The 14,236-nt window shown below is 44.5% G+C and overlaps 1 protein-coding gene across 1 annotated transcript; it reads left to right on the top strand.

Moving 5' to 3' along the window:
* The first annotated feature begins 447 nt into the window (after window positions 1–447).
* On the top strand, window positions 448–6,471 carry IL19 (interleukin 19). Its single transcript, XM_037067206.1, has 5 exons — window positions 448–627; window positions 782–847; window positions 3,330–3,482; window positions 4,464–4,538; window positions 6,376–6,471. Exons 1-5 carry the CDS (start codon window positions 484–486, stop codon window positions 6,469–6,471), a joined length of 534 nt encoding a protein of 177 aa, XP_036923101.1. The 5' UTR covers window positions 448–483.
* The last annotated feature ends 7,765 nt before the right edge of the window (window positions 6,472–14,236 follow it).

The following is a 14,236-nucleotide window of genomic DNA, read 5'->3' as shown; positions in this document are numbered from 1 at the left end:
ACATAGTGGGGGTTTATAATAAAAGGGTGTCACCTATTTCAGGGGCAAATATAAAAAAACAAATGTGCTTTTATGGTTTTTCAGATCGGTTGCTTAATTTCCAGGGCATATTACAATGCTGTTTCTCCTATTTAATTGATTAAAAATAATGCTTCTCATCTCTTTTGACAAAGTGAGCTGTGCTGAGTCATAATAGAGCGATATACACAAGAATGCACTCTCTGGAACTTAGAGAGAGCACTATATTGTGCTCCCTGGGGTGGAGGTGGGAGCTTGAGGGGAAGGGGAGGGCTTATTCAATTGATTCAAGAAAACCAGAGGAGGAGACACATGGCTCTGAACTCCACAGGCTGAGGCATTGAGTCTGTTCTCTTGGTTGCTGCCTGGTCTGCCCTGTGAGGTCCAAAGGGGAATTCCATCAGGGGTCTCTTTCACTGCTCTCCAGTCCTGGCTGGCAGCTGACTTCTACCCTTCCTGCAGGACATGAAGGCCCAGCGTGTTTCCCTCTGGTTCATGGGCACAGTGCTCTTCCTGTGCTCAGTGCACGCCCGAGGTTTCAGGAGATGTCTGATTTCCATGGACATGCACCATATCGAAGAGAGTTTCCAAGACATCAAAAGAGCCATTGTGAGTATGGGCTCTGGGTGAAGGTGTGGGTGGGCAAGGGGGCTTGCCACACCATACATCCCAACTTGAAGAGCAAGTACCTTCTCATTTTTTGTGTCTCAGGAAGACATGGAACACTCACCACTTATATTTGTTCTTATGTCTTCCTCCACAGCAAGCTAAGGACACCTTCCAAAATGTCACTATCCTGTCCACATCAGAGACCCTGCATAACATCAAGGTACTGATCTGTTTCTGCTCTTTCCTGTACTGTTACTTTTTACAATGAAGTGGCCCCGGGCTGAAAAAGAAATCCTCACCTTGTCCCCTTCTCTTTCCTAATCTCCAGAGTACTCTAAATGCTTTTGGCTTCTCCCTAATTAACTCATGTGTTAGGGCAAACTCCTGTCTCAGGGACTCTGAAAACCCTGGGGGCCACCATTCTGTTGTCTGTATCTATGAGGGTTTTATTTGTTGCTTTTTGTTTCAGGTCCTCATAGATACAGACAGCAGAATAGTGTTTACCAGAGGGGAGAGGGAGGGGGGAGAGGGCCAATAGGGTAAAGGGGGTCAAATATATGGTGACAGAACAAGACTAGGGTTTGGGTGGTGAGCACACAACAGAGTACACAGATGTTATATTTTAAAGTTGTACATCTGGAATGTATATAATGTCATTAACCATTGTTGCTCCAATAAATTTAACTTTAAAAAAGAAGCCCATGGCAGGAATTAAAGAAGTACTATTTACCTAGAAAGTGATTTAGGTGCCACATGTTCAAATGAGATAGGACATCTATGGCTTAGGGTGATTCTGGAAGGTTTCATGGGGAAGCCAAGAAAATGGCAGTGACTTGAAAGTGGAATAGGCTGTGGGCTAGTGGATAGACAAAAGAGAATGGGTGTATAAGATCAGTGAGTGTGTGCCAGGGGAGAGTAAAGCAACCAGACTTGTGGCACAAGGGGCTAAAGGTGAAAGAGGATGAGATGGAAAATTGCACTGGGGTTGTTTTTACCAAGAACCTTACATGTCTGGCTGAGCTTTGACCTTATACTAATGGCAAGAGGGAGTCCCTATAGGTTTTTGAGCCAAAGGCTGTATGATCACAAAACCTCTAGAAAGGCAGTCTAATAATGTCCTTCACAGTGGACAACTCGAGGCAGGCAAGCCAGTGAGATCGGTCCAGTTGTTCCAATGAGAGTGATTAGAGTGTGTTACAAAACAGTTGGCTTTTTGGGCGAGAATTCAATTTAGAGAAGGGGTCACTGAGAAAGGCCCTTAAAAGTGAGCTCCTTCAGTCCTTGTAAGAATTTTAGAAAGGTCTATTTTTTCCAGTATTTATGAGTATAAGGCATATCTGCAATGTTTTACTTTCTCTTTGGGCTTCCCTGCATGAGATAATTCATCTAGTAAGTATTAGGCCTGATTTATTTGTGGTAAACAGGTGTGTGGCCTTTTACTAAATGCTATTTCAGCCAACTGTATAAGAAACTCCTAGAAGATCACAGCTGGAAGTGACCCTAAAGACTAGTCATTCCCAAACCATAATTTTCAAATGACTAAACTGATACCTTGGGAGGGAAAATAGCTAGTTAGTGGTTGGGCCAGGCATAGAGCCCCATGTCTCATGCCTCTGACTCCAGATTCTTCTCCTCTCAAGGTTTAGAAATGGTTGATGGGGCCTAAGGAAAAGGGTCAATGAGGATGCAGGTCTTTATTAATTGTTCTCCTTCCTTTCCTCAGTGATAAAACAAAGTTATGCCATATTGCCCCTTTGCTTAAGGGAACTGGCAGGAGTGATGGAAGAGCAGTGTTGCACGTGCATGTGTGTGTGTGTGTGTGTGTGTGGCAAATAACAATTGCCATCTAGGAAAAACTATCCCTGGGGCCAAGGAAGTTTTGTTGACTTAACGTTAATGAAGATAAAAGCTCTATCCCAGTGTAAACCCCTCCCCCACCTCTATATAGGCTGAGCTATATATAAATCTCCTGCAGAGATCACTGATCTCAGGGTGGGTGCAAACTGCAAGAAGGAAACTTGGCCCCACCAGCTGCTCTGAGCTGTGCCCCGGGAATTCAGGAGCCCCCTGCCAACAACAGACCTGTCCAGGTGTTGACATTTCGGCAGCAGTCAGTTTCCATTCTCGAAAATCTCAACTCCATCCACATGATCTCTGTAGTTTAAAAAGGACCAACTGGAGGAGAGCCCAGCAGGGTGGCCAGGGTAAAGTAGTGTCATTGTAATAGAAGGAATATGTGCCCAGCATATGCCTGGCAAGGAACAGTTATTGAATAAATCCATGTTCACGGATGGGAGATGTTACGGAGAGGTAGACTTCAACACAATGTAAGGAAGTACTTTTGAAGAAAGCTGCTCAAACATCAGTCCTTTCAGAGAGGAAATGCCCGATTCCTGCAAGGGTTTAAACAGAAGCTAGTTTAAATTCACCAGAGAGAATTCTGGTGTCTGATTGGGCTTTATCTCTTGTTAGTGTATCTCCTGGCTCTTTAAAAAGAGCCGAGCACCCACAATCTCTCCTCAGTGCCTTTGTCTTAAGCAGCTTCAGGGTACCAAGGGACAGGTACTCTGAAATCAATATGAATTAAAAAAATAACTTTTAATTATGTCATTCTTTCCTGCTCCTATTTAAATTGGCTGCTTTGGTCTCTAAGTTAATAAAGAGAAGAGGGCCCTGGGGCTTTCTCTAATTTGTGTCTGTAGCCCTTAGATGTGTGCTGTGTGACCAAGAACCTCCTGGAGTTTTACGTGGACAGGGTGTTCAAGGACCATCAGGAGCTGGACCCCCAGATCTTGAGAAAAATCAGCAGCATTGCCAACTCTTTCCTCTACATGCAGAAAGCTCTGCAGCAATGTGTGAGTCACCACATCAGAACTCCATGCGTCTTTTCCTTGTCTGCCCCGGGGAGATCCTAGGATGTGCTGGCCCAGTTGCCTTCTGAAATGGTTCCTGAAGTCTAAGGACATTCCCTCCCCTATCTTCCAAAGGGAAAACCATCAGCAGCCTCCTCCTGTGGTCACTCCTTGCCCAGGGCTTCCTCTCTGCTGACACCTTACCAGGCTCAGGTTCCCTCAAGGACAATCCTCCTGGGATGACAAATTACGTCAAAGTATCCCTTTGGTGACCCCAGGACTGCCGTGTGAGGGGCATGACAAGGATTCCAGGCTTATCAAAGCACACCCCTAGTTTCTTACTTTGTGGCCCTTTAATTGGTGTTTTCATACCGATTAATCTCCAGGTGGTTCCCTGGTATAATCTATCCCCAAGGATCACCTGCAAATTCATTGTTATTTATTAAAACCAAACATCAGAAATAAAACTGAACTCCAACAAACCACCAAAAACTTAGGCCAGGAAAAAAATCCTGGGCTCTAGATCCATCCCTGCCAATGATTTCTTTGCAACTTTGTGGCAACTTACTTTACCTCTAAAATTGTTACTTCACAGATTCTAAAATTGTCAGAAGAATCTGTGACCCCTGTCCCACTTACATTAAGATTCATTGAACCAATTATTTAATTAACCAACCCAACAAACATTTGAGTGCTTGCCTTGTGGTGCTGCATTTAGAGTCGGGGCAAGACAGATTCGGCACCTACCTTCCCTGCTCTTCCAGGCTGGTGGACTATCAGCCCAGAAAAGCCAAAGCTCTAGGCCAACACAGGGTGACTCTCCAAACAGACTTCACTCCCCTCCTGCTGCTCCAAACTGAGTTCACTCACCTGACTCCCACCTTGCGAGGAAGGAGTAAAGTCACTCCATGAGGGGTGGGGGGTGGAAAGGGTGGGTCAGAACAGAAAGGTCCTTTGATGGGTGCTGCTTCCACTTTCTCACAGCAGGAGCAGAGGCTGTGTCCCTGCCGGCAGGAAGCCACCAACACAACCAGCGTCATCCACGACAACTACCTTCAGGTAAGGGCAGGGAAGAAGATGTGGATGGCAAGTAGGAGCCTGACCGACCCGTCTGCCTCCCCTCCACTCAAACTCTCTCATTTACTCAACAAGTTTTTATCGTAGCCCTTCCAGTTGTGTGTGTCCGCAGAGAGTGTGTTGTTGGTCTTGCTTCCTTTGCCAATTTCCTGGGATCCCCTCACCATTTTCTACCATTTCCTTATGTGCTTACATATCAGACCTAACCTGTATTAAGTTTTGAGGGAAAGCATGTACTCTTTAAGATGGGCACGATACAGAGAAAGCAAGATCCCCAGTGAATTGGAAGGTGTAATGCATGAAGCATATTGCCTGCCAGGTGTCACTGTGGCCAGCAACTGTCATGAGTAGTCTGTATGGTGCAGAAGAGCATGCTTCTCATGGAGCTATAGATGTGTGCCTCACTTGCAAGTGGAGGTAAAAGGGATGCCTCTTATGTGCATCATTTGGAGATTTTGTTAAAATGCTGATTCTGGCTCCATAGGTCTGGAATGAGGCCTGGGATTTTGCATTCCATCCACAGTCTCAAATGATGTCAATTATTTGAATAGCGGAGAGGCAGGGAGAGCTGTTCAGAGCTTGGCTTCTGTACAGAGTTACACAGGATAATGCTATAAAGATGGCTAAGTGTTGTATTGTTCTTGTTATGAGCTGGGTATTGTTGTAAGCACACAGCAGGTATAAACACATTTATTCCTTACAACATTGCTGTGAGCCATTATCCACATTTGACAAATGAGGAAACTAAGGCACAAACAGGTTAAGTAACTTAACTATGTTCATATTGCAACTAAGTGGTGAAGGTAGGACTTAATCCCATGCTATCTGGCTCCACAGGATATACTTTTAGTTTGCTGAAGAAGAGGTAAAGTAAGTCAGGAGACTTGGGTCCTAGTTCCATCTCTGCTACCAACCAGTTGTGTGGCAGTGGGTAGGACACAAATCTTTAGGGACTTTGGTGCTTTACTATGTCAAATTGGGGACAACAATCTCTCCTAACCCCTGCACAGAACCCTGGGGTTGAGACCTTGTAGAGCTAATGTGAGAAGGAAAATAAGCAAAAGAACTGTCCTGAAAGGCAAGTTTTTCAGTGAAAAAGAGGAAAAAGAAAAACTGAGGACAAAGAATGAAGAATTTTAAATTTTGTTTCTTTTTTTAAATAATTTTTTAAATTTAATTCTTGTTCAAGTACAACTTTCTGTCTTATATTCCCAACCCTGTCCGCCCCACCCCACCCCATGCTCCCTACCTCCCTCCCATTTCTGCCCCCCACCCTTAGTTATTGTCCATGTGTCCTTTATACTTGTTCATGTGAGTCCATCCCCTTTTCCCCTATGATTCTCTCCCCTCTGGACCCTGTCAGCCTGTTCCATAATTGAGTGTCATTGGTCATATTTTGCTTGCTTGTTTATTTTGTTTAGATCCCTGTTAACGGTGATATCATATGGTATTTGTCTTTCACCGCCTGGCTTATTTTGCTCAGCATAATGCTTTCCAGTTCCATCCATGATGTTGCAAAGGGTAGTAGTTCCTTCTTCCTTTCTGCAGCATAGAATTCCATTGTGTAAATGTACCATAGATTTTTGATCCAGTCATTTACTGATGGACATCTAGGTTGCTTCCAAGTTGCTGACATGATTTAAGTGCTTGTTTGTGAAAAACAATTTGGGTTGCCTGTTGGGAAAGTAATTTTGTGTGCTCTGCAAATATAATTGATGAATAAAAGGAAAACCTTGTGGGGACCAGAACGTGGAGAAAGTGCTTGGAAAATGATTACATGGCCTGAAAAGGCAGGTTCTCATGATTTCCCTGGTTTCAGCTGGAGGTCAGATCTGCAGCCGTCAAATCTCTGGGAGAACTAGATGTCTTTCTGGCCTGGGTTGACAAGAATTATCAAGGAATTCCTGCTGCCTGATGAGGAAGAATATAGTTACTCAGGGGCTCACAGCCCTGTGAGGCTTCCAGGAGGAGACAGCCTGCTTTGAAGGGAGGAAGTTAGGGAAGATCCTGTTTTATGCAAATCAGCATCATTTTGAAGAGAACTCTCTGTCCATTTGGAATTTTCTCCTCTGGGCCTGAGAGATTGAAGGTCAAAATCTAGGTTTGGACAGACCTCACCCTGTAGCCAAAAGTCCCACTGGCTGGGCTCAGGCTGTGTGATCCCACCTGAAAATAGCCCAATAATCTACTGTCATATTTATAATGAAATACATTCTTCCAGAGGTCTTCTGGGCCATTCTGGAAGAAAAGGATTGGCCTCCCCTTAATTTATTGTGAAGTTGTTTATCCCATTTCTGTGATGTGAGCTGAGCAATATCCTGTAGTGCATATTGTACTGCCTAATTTTTCTGAATAAACTCTCTTTTACCAATTAGTGAAAATGTCTTCTGATTGGGGCGGGGGTCACTTAAGGAATCATAAATGGTGACTATTAAAAATAACTGGGACCTTAAAGAACATAAATAAATGAGGAAACTGAGGCTTCCAGAGGGATAAGAATTTACTCAGCGTCCCCAGGTTAGTGCAGAGAAGGGTTTCGAACTGGGTCTGAAAAGTCTATCTGGCAGCCTGTCCTCCACATAATGATCAAGAAGATGCATAGAGGGCTTCCGATCACTGACTGCTTGACTTCACTTTGCTTCTGATCTCTTCTTTCTCTGTGCCTTCACTTTGCTCTCTGTCTGAATCTCTGTCTTTGTCTCTCTCTGTCCTTTCTTTCTTACTGCTCCCAATCTACATACATCTTCTCTGACCCTAAGAGTTTCATGGGTATATATGTTGGGCTAGAGAAGAATGTTTCTGACAGAGGGATGGTTGTCTTGGTGACAAAGCTGAATGCGTAAAGCCCCAGGCATGGGGTACCCTGGGTAGAGCAGTTCAGGCTCAAGCTACAATGGAGAGAGGCCAAAGTGGTCACCAACTTGCAGATGGACACTGCTTAGATGGTTAATGACAGTAACAACTGATGCGTAGTGAGCATCTGCCATGTGACAGGTCCTGAAATAACCACTTTATACTCACTACCCTGGGTTGGTATCTACTGTGGATGACTGGCTACAGCATCCTTTCTTATTTCTACCTGAGAGAGAATTCTCAGAGCACACCTCAGTGGACAGAGCAGGGCCTCTGAAGTCAGACAGACTTGGTCCCAAGCTTATGCGACTTTGAACAAATTAGTCATGGCCCTAAGTTTCAGTGTCCTCCATGTAAAATGGAGATACAACACTAGTCTCAAAGTGTTGCTGTGAGCATCAAATGAGGTGAAGCCCCCCTCAATCCCTATTTCCCCCACTGTAACCGTAGTAGGGGAGGCTGCATGGTGTAGTATGGAGAGCACCAACCTAGGATCCAGGTCTGGTTCCAAGGCTTCTCCTGCCATGATTTCTGGGAGCAGGTCACTATATTTCTTCAGTCCTTAGTAATCTGTATTGTAGACGCTGACCCCTATACTGTCTACTGTGTATGATAATTTAAAAGCCAGAGTCATTCTGATGGCCTAGGGAGCCCTCCTATCTGCACACACTGTCTGCTCCATTCAAACCCTACACCCTCCTGCTTGCCTAGCTCACTCTTACCCAGCCACATGGGCCCCTTTGTGCTCCTCACGCACACCAGTTATTCTTACCTTGGGGCCATTGTACTCTGTGGGCACACACATGCGTAAACAGAAGTGGGGTTGAAAAAAAGGCCCAGTATTACATTTTAAGGGATTAATAGGCTGTTATAAGGAAGCAAATCCTCTGCAGAAGACTCAGCCTTTTCAAGGTGACTGGATAGATCTCCATTCTGAGCCCACTAGATGATGGCAGGACCAGCTTCATCATGGCATTTCTGTGTCTCACTACTGCCTTGCTTCCTCCAGACACCTGCATGCTCCTCAGGTCTTACTGACAAGGTATCCTATTGAAGCGTAAAACCCCACTCCTAGCTTCAACACATCTTATACCATTTCCTGCTTTCCCAGTGCATTATTTCATGATCTGTTCCTTTACTCAGATGTAAGCTCCATGAGGGTGAGGATAGTTTGATATCCTCACTGTTTGCCACTTAGAGCATTTCTTGAATAAATGATCTGATAAAATGAAACAATACTAGCAAGCTTTATATAGTGCTTTTTTGGGGCCAGGCAAGAATCTAAGAAATATGTATATTATGGTATGAAGATATTATATATATATAATTTAAATCTCATGACAATTCTACAGAAATTCTTAAGATGAAATAAAATAAAAAAGGCCATGTCAACGAATGCTAGCAATACAGATAATAAAACATTGAGGAGTAAACCAGGGCACAGACAGTTTAAGTAATGTGCCTGAAGTCACACAGCTCATCAGCAGCAGGGCCATGTGCTTTGAAACCAGGCAACCTGTTGCCATAATGAACTATAATGTCAACAACAATGTACTCATGTTGAGCACTCGGAATGTGCCAGGCACTGAGGTGAAAACTATGCCTTCTCCTTTATTCCTCATGATAATCCTCTAAGGTAAAGGTTATTGACCACCCAACTGAACAGACGAAGTCTGAAGCATACTAAGCTTCAACAACACACCTAGGGTCATACAATCCTAGTTATGGGTTGGGATTTGTTACTAGATGGAGGCAAGACTTATACCCTGGCAGCCTATGTGAGAAAACACATAGGCTGTTGTTCAAATCTAAGCTTGGAAATGCCTCAAGTCGTGAAATTGAAGCACTAAGGACAGCCATTCCTGAACCACCAGGAAGGCTTTAAGCTATAGCCAATGAAATACGTAATTTCCTTTCTGAGCTTCTGCACCTTCTCTATGTGTGTCTTTTCCCCCGACTCTCATCGGCACAGCACTTCTAACCCCTTCTGATTTGGCACTGCCCGATTCAAATAGATTTTTGGTCAAATAAACTTACAAAGTTTTTTATATACCTCAGTTTATCTTTTAACATCTCCAAAGTTAGAGTGTCCTTCTCCAAAGCCTGGGCCCTCAATCACCATGAAATGTGACCTGTATATCTTGCATGAATGATGGGAGGCTGGGAGAGAGGAGCCTTACGGGCATAATGAGCTGTGCTCACGTGAAAGAAATATTGTTGTATGAGTGGTTGTAGAGGAGGAGGAAGAGAGGGGGCAGGAGGGGGAGGAGGATACATTGAAGGTGTCTCTCTGTCTCTCACTTTCTCTCTCTCTCTGTTTCTCATATCTCTTGCCTGCTTACTTCACTCTGGCCACTTCATTTGTCTACCTGTACTTGCTCCCCTTCCAGACTTGAAAAATATGTCATGACTCTTGTAGTTCTGAGTTATGTTTTTGTTTTTGGCGTTGTTGTTCTTTCTTGCTTTTGTTTTCACAGAGCTGGTGTTTATTAAATACCTGCTAAGGAACCAAGTGTAAAATTCTCTCCCAAATCATATCTCCTATGTCCTCCATCAGCCCCTCGCAGCACCTTGGGAGATCTATGGTTCACCTTCAATTGCTAAGGTGCAGAGAGGAGGGAACCCATAGCAATCTTAACCCTGTGTAAGACTGTGCCAGGCACTATCAAGCCTCAGAGAACCTGAGGAGGTTAGAGATCTGATTCTCATGTGACCAGCAAAGGTGCCTGAGGCTCAGGGAGGTGGCAGACGTGGTGACCTGGCTAAGGGATGGCAGATCCAGAAAGTGAGCCCAGATCTGGTCTCCTGGCTCCAGTGATTTCTCTTCTTGCCCTTGGGGGAGTTCACTTTGTTGTGGCCGAAGCTATATGACTCAGGGCCCAGGTGACTACACTGAATGTCAGCAATGCAAACCGTTAAACCCACATGCATAAAAAGGGGCCTGGACTTACTGGCAGCAAGTCTGTGAAGTTGAATGTGAATTTATGGACCAACACAGAGCAAAGAAGCAGAGGCTGACTTCTGAGTGTGTTACACTATGTTCCTGCCCAGCTGAGCATCTGGGCTCCCCCTGGAGGACAATCTATCTTCCTTCCATCCTCTAGAGCAGATTGTTGACAGCCACACATGCTCAGCACAGTGTTTTTTAGCACTTGCCCAGAAATTTGGGCAAATGGATAAAAGGATAGGTTTTTATGTGAAATCCTTGTCCCATTACTTACTGTATGACCTTGGGCGATTTATTTAAAGCCTCATTTTTCTCACCTGTACAAATGCAGGAGAGAGCTGCTTCATGAAACTGTAATGAGGATTTGAGACCCATTTATAGTAGATATAGAGTAGGTGATCATTAAAAATAATGGTTGTTGCTATTTAATGATTCTCAATTTTTCTAATCTTATTTCCATAAAGGACTGTTTTGGAAAAGCTTTCCTCTTACAAACTCAAGTGTCCTACTCTACTTATATATATTTTAAACTAGCAAGTGAGACAAAGCATAAGACACTGGCCTGGGCCAGCAGGGCTTTCCTTGAGATCTGCATCTGTAGGAGGCCATCAGCCAACTCCCTGATATGGGTGCTTACCATTCTGTGTGGTCAGCCAGACTCCGGGCAGTCTTTCTGATTCTCCCTGCTTCTTAAACACCCTTCAGCAGGCTTGCCTGCTCTCTGTCCTTCCTCTGTCACAGAGGAAGAACCTCTGTCCTCACAATGGGAAGAACCTACATCCCATTGTAGGACTGTCCCTTGACTCCGTCTGAACTTTGCTCTGCTTATGCCTAGCACAATGCCTGGCAAACACCAATCACTTGATATGCCCTATGCAGCTGTGAATGAATGTCTGATTCTGAGTGTCAGAAGCAAACTGATGGCTGATGGAGGTTTAGGGGTCCATGTATCGCATTTGGCCAAGGAGTTTGGGAGAGGATGAATTCTTAAAAATTGTTATGAACTCTAGAATGTTAGAGATAGTCTACCTTCAGCTCTATTACTGAAAGACACTCAGTTAGTCCAGTTGGCTGCAAACGAACAACAAAAGATCCTGTGGGGTGGCTGTACTATCTCTACCCCAGTATAAATTTAACCTCCCAAGAGCCTTCACCCCATCCCCAGGGAAGGAAGCAGTTCCTCCTTCTCCTTCTTCTCCACCCCCACTCCTGGTTACATTCCCTGAGACCCAGAGTAGTTTTCCAGGCCTTGACATGTTAGAGATATCTTAGAGTTCATTTCCTCTTTCTAGACTGAGCTCTTCAGGGACAGTTACTTTGTGAATGGTTGCATTCAGTAAATAAATGTGCCTTGAACGAATGAATGAATGAATGAATGAATGAAGCAAAGGCAACCCCAGTTGTCTAGGCAGAGTCCTGCTGGAGGAAACCTGTAGTTGTGCTTTTGGGGTTTAGGAATCTCTTGGGCTTCCTCATCCTTCACTGGGACTCTCCACCCCTTGTTCCGTATCCCTGTTTCTGGCATATATCAAGGAGAGTTTTCCCTGTTGTTTGGCCTTCCTGGCTTTGGTTTTGATTTGCCCTGGATTGTTGTCTTATGGTCTTTAACTCTGCATCCTGAAACCCAAAGGTCAATGCCTCCTACCCTTCTACTAGGCTACCAGCCTTTTGGTTATCTTGCCAACCTGGGTGCCAACTTACCTGGAAGTGACATGCTCCAGCAGCCTTGTATGTGCAGAGAAAGAACTCAAGAAGCACTGACATCATCTCTTCTTCCTCACCTCCTCAACATCTCCAAAATATCCCCCACACCTAGCCCAAGAAGAGCATGGCGCAACTCTAGGTGCGATACTTCTGGGACGGAGTACAGATAACATCTCTCTGTGGAAACCTCTGGGGTGGTTGTGCTGTGGCAATGGCGTTATCCCCAAGTGGCTGGAAATGATGTCTAATGTGAGAATTTCTGGGTATCAGAAAGCTCAGTCTTTTCAGGGAAGCAGTATGTTAAAAAAGTACTTTGAATTTTGTTAGAAAAATGCATCAATAAGCAAGTCTCTTGAGCTCCGGTGAGGTGTGTCATGTTGATCTAGATTCTAAGCAGGTTAGCAAAGCAGTCATTCATTCTTAGAACCACCACGTCTCAGAGTGCAGCTTCTTCAGAGTGATTGCATTCACCCTCTTCAACCATCTTAAATCCCTGTCCCTTTCCCCATCCAACACCCACAGGGACCTCATCCGTCAGGTACAGGAATGTTCTCTGCCCTCAGGAATTTTGTTCCAGACTTTTTTCTTTTTTTGCCATAAGGAGCACATGCCCTTCAGCTCCTAGCACAGTCTCTCCTTCTCCAAAGCTCATAAAAAACACTTTTCAAAACCTTCCTCAAACTGGACTTTCTCTAAGAAACCAGCCCAGATATCCCCCTTGTCCTTCAGAAGTAACCTCATTCTCTCAGCCTCTGCCCACAGCCCATCCCTCAAAGTCCATGATGAATGCAGACTCTGGATTCAAATAGCCTCATTTTTCTCAGACTCTGTGTCACAACTGGAAAGGTATGGTTGCCATACCCATAGGCCTTTGCACCTGTCATAAAAGCCAGGAATCTTAACCTTTTGTGTGCCATGGACCCCTTTGGCACAGCAACAAAGCCTACAAGGCCTACTCAGAATATTTCTAAATGCCTGAAATAAAATACATAGCATTACAAAAGAAACTAATTTTATTGAAACACAACTATCAAATATGGAAATGACAATAGGTAGTATAAACTAACAAGATCCAGCATGAATTAACAAAACCCAGCAGCAGGCCCACCAAGTTCTGACATCTCTGAGTTGTGAGGGGCATAATGATATTTTGAAGTGTTTAGAACAACTGTAACATGACATAAAATATCTATGATTTCTATCAGTGACAATGTCACAGGTACTGCTAATACTACTGTGGTTTCCATTTGCTTACTAGACTTACAATCAAAGAAAATGCTTTGAATAGAGGTTAGTGGGGAAAAGAAAGGATGTGGGTTTTTTGTCCTTCTACATTTTCCCAAGTTAAGAACTACTACATTGGACAGAAAGTCTGTTCCCCTACAATACTCTGAGGTCCCAAGGGACTCTGGATTTAAATAGCCTAGTTTTTAGCTTTGGGTCATTTAGCTCAGGGCCCACACACGGAGAGTCTCCATGCTTGTTTGTGGAATTAAAAGGATAAGGATTGCATATACCACTATTCTCTGAGGTGAGAAAACTGTGAAGTCAAGGGTGCATCTGGATTTCTGTTCCTAGACTTCATGTCCAGGAGAGGCTTTTCCAGGGGAAAAGCCTTCTCCTACTTCGAAGGCTGGGAGCAGGGGAAATGAGCCAATTTTGGAGACCCAGCTATGTCGCAGGAGTTGTCTGGAGATGGAATGACAGCAAGTTGAGCTGGTTAAACGAGTACGGTGGAAAAACGCAGGAAAGGGAAATGACACCACACATTTTGTCGCCTCTGAGGACAGGGAACTGAAAATGTACACTTCTGATACAGTCGGCTGCTCCGCCCAACCCCGCCCTGCAGGGCGGTGGCAGGGGCTCCCAGCATTGTGTGTCTGGCAGTGGGAAGGTCTCTACCTGGCCACCAGTGAGCTGAGGTTCTTCCTCCTCAGAACCTAGAGGCCAATGTCTCCCTGCAACGTGATGCAACTGGGCAGGAAAATCAGATGCCAGCAACCGCGACATCCTCGCTGTGGACAGGGAAAACCCTGAACTGCAAACTCAGGACTTGCCGTGGGAAAAAAGAAGTGGCTGGGTTTTCTTCTTGGTTTCTAGAAAACTATTTCCTGCTCAAAATTGTCTTGTTTAGAAAGCTGAGTTTATTTCATAAGAAGGGATTCTTTTTCTCTCT

The sequence above is a fragment of the Sturnira hondurensis genome, unplaced genomic scaffold, assembly GCF_014824575.4.
Source record: "Sturnira hondurensis isolate 20B ecotype Veracruz unplaced genomic scaffold, ASM1482457v3 Scaffold0017082, whole genome shotgun sequence".
In the NCBI taxonomy this organism is placed as follows: domain Eukaryota; kingdom Metazoa; phylum Chordata; class Mammalia; order Chiroptera; family Phyllostomidae; genus Sturnira; species Sturnira hondurensis.
Note: the sequence above shows the minus strand (reverse complement) of the source record. Positions and strands in the feature narration are given on the sequence as shown.

Excerpts from the sequence above, each read along its gene's own strand:
- IL19 (XM_037067206.1), top strand. The coding sequence starts at position 484 with ATGAAGGCCCAGCGTGTTTCCCTCTGGTTCATGGGCACAGTGCTCTTC. Across the intron at positions 628-781 it reads AAGACATCAAAAGAGCCATT|CAAGCTAAGGACACCTTCCA; the intron begins GTGAGTATGGGC and ends CTTCCTCCACAG. Across the intron at positions 848-3,329 it reads AGACCCTGCATAACATCAAG|CCCTTAGATGTGTGCTGTGT; the intron begins GTACTGATCTGT and ends TTGTGTCTGTAG.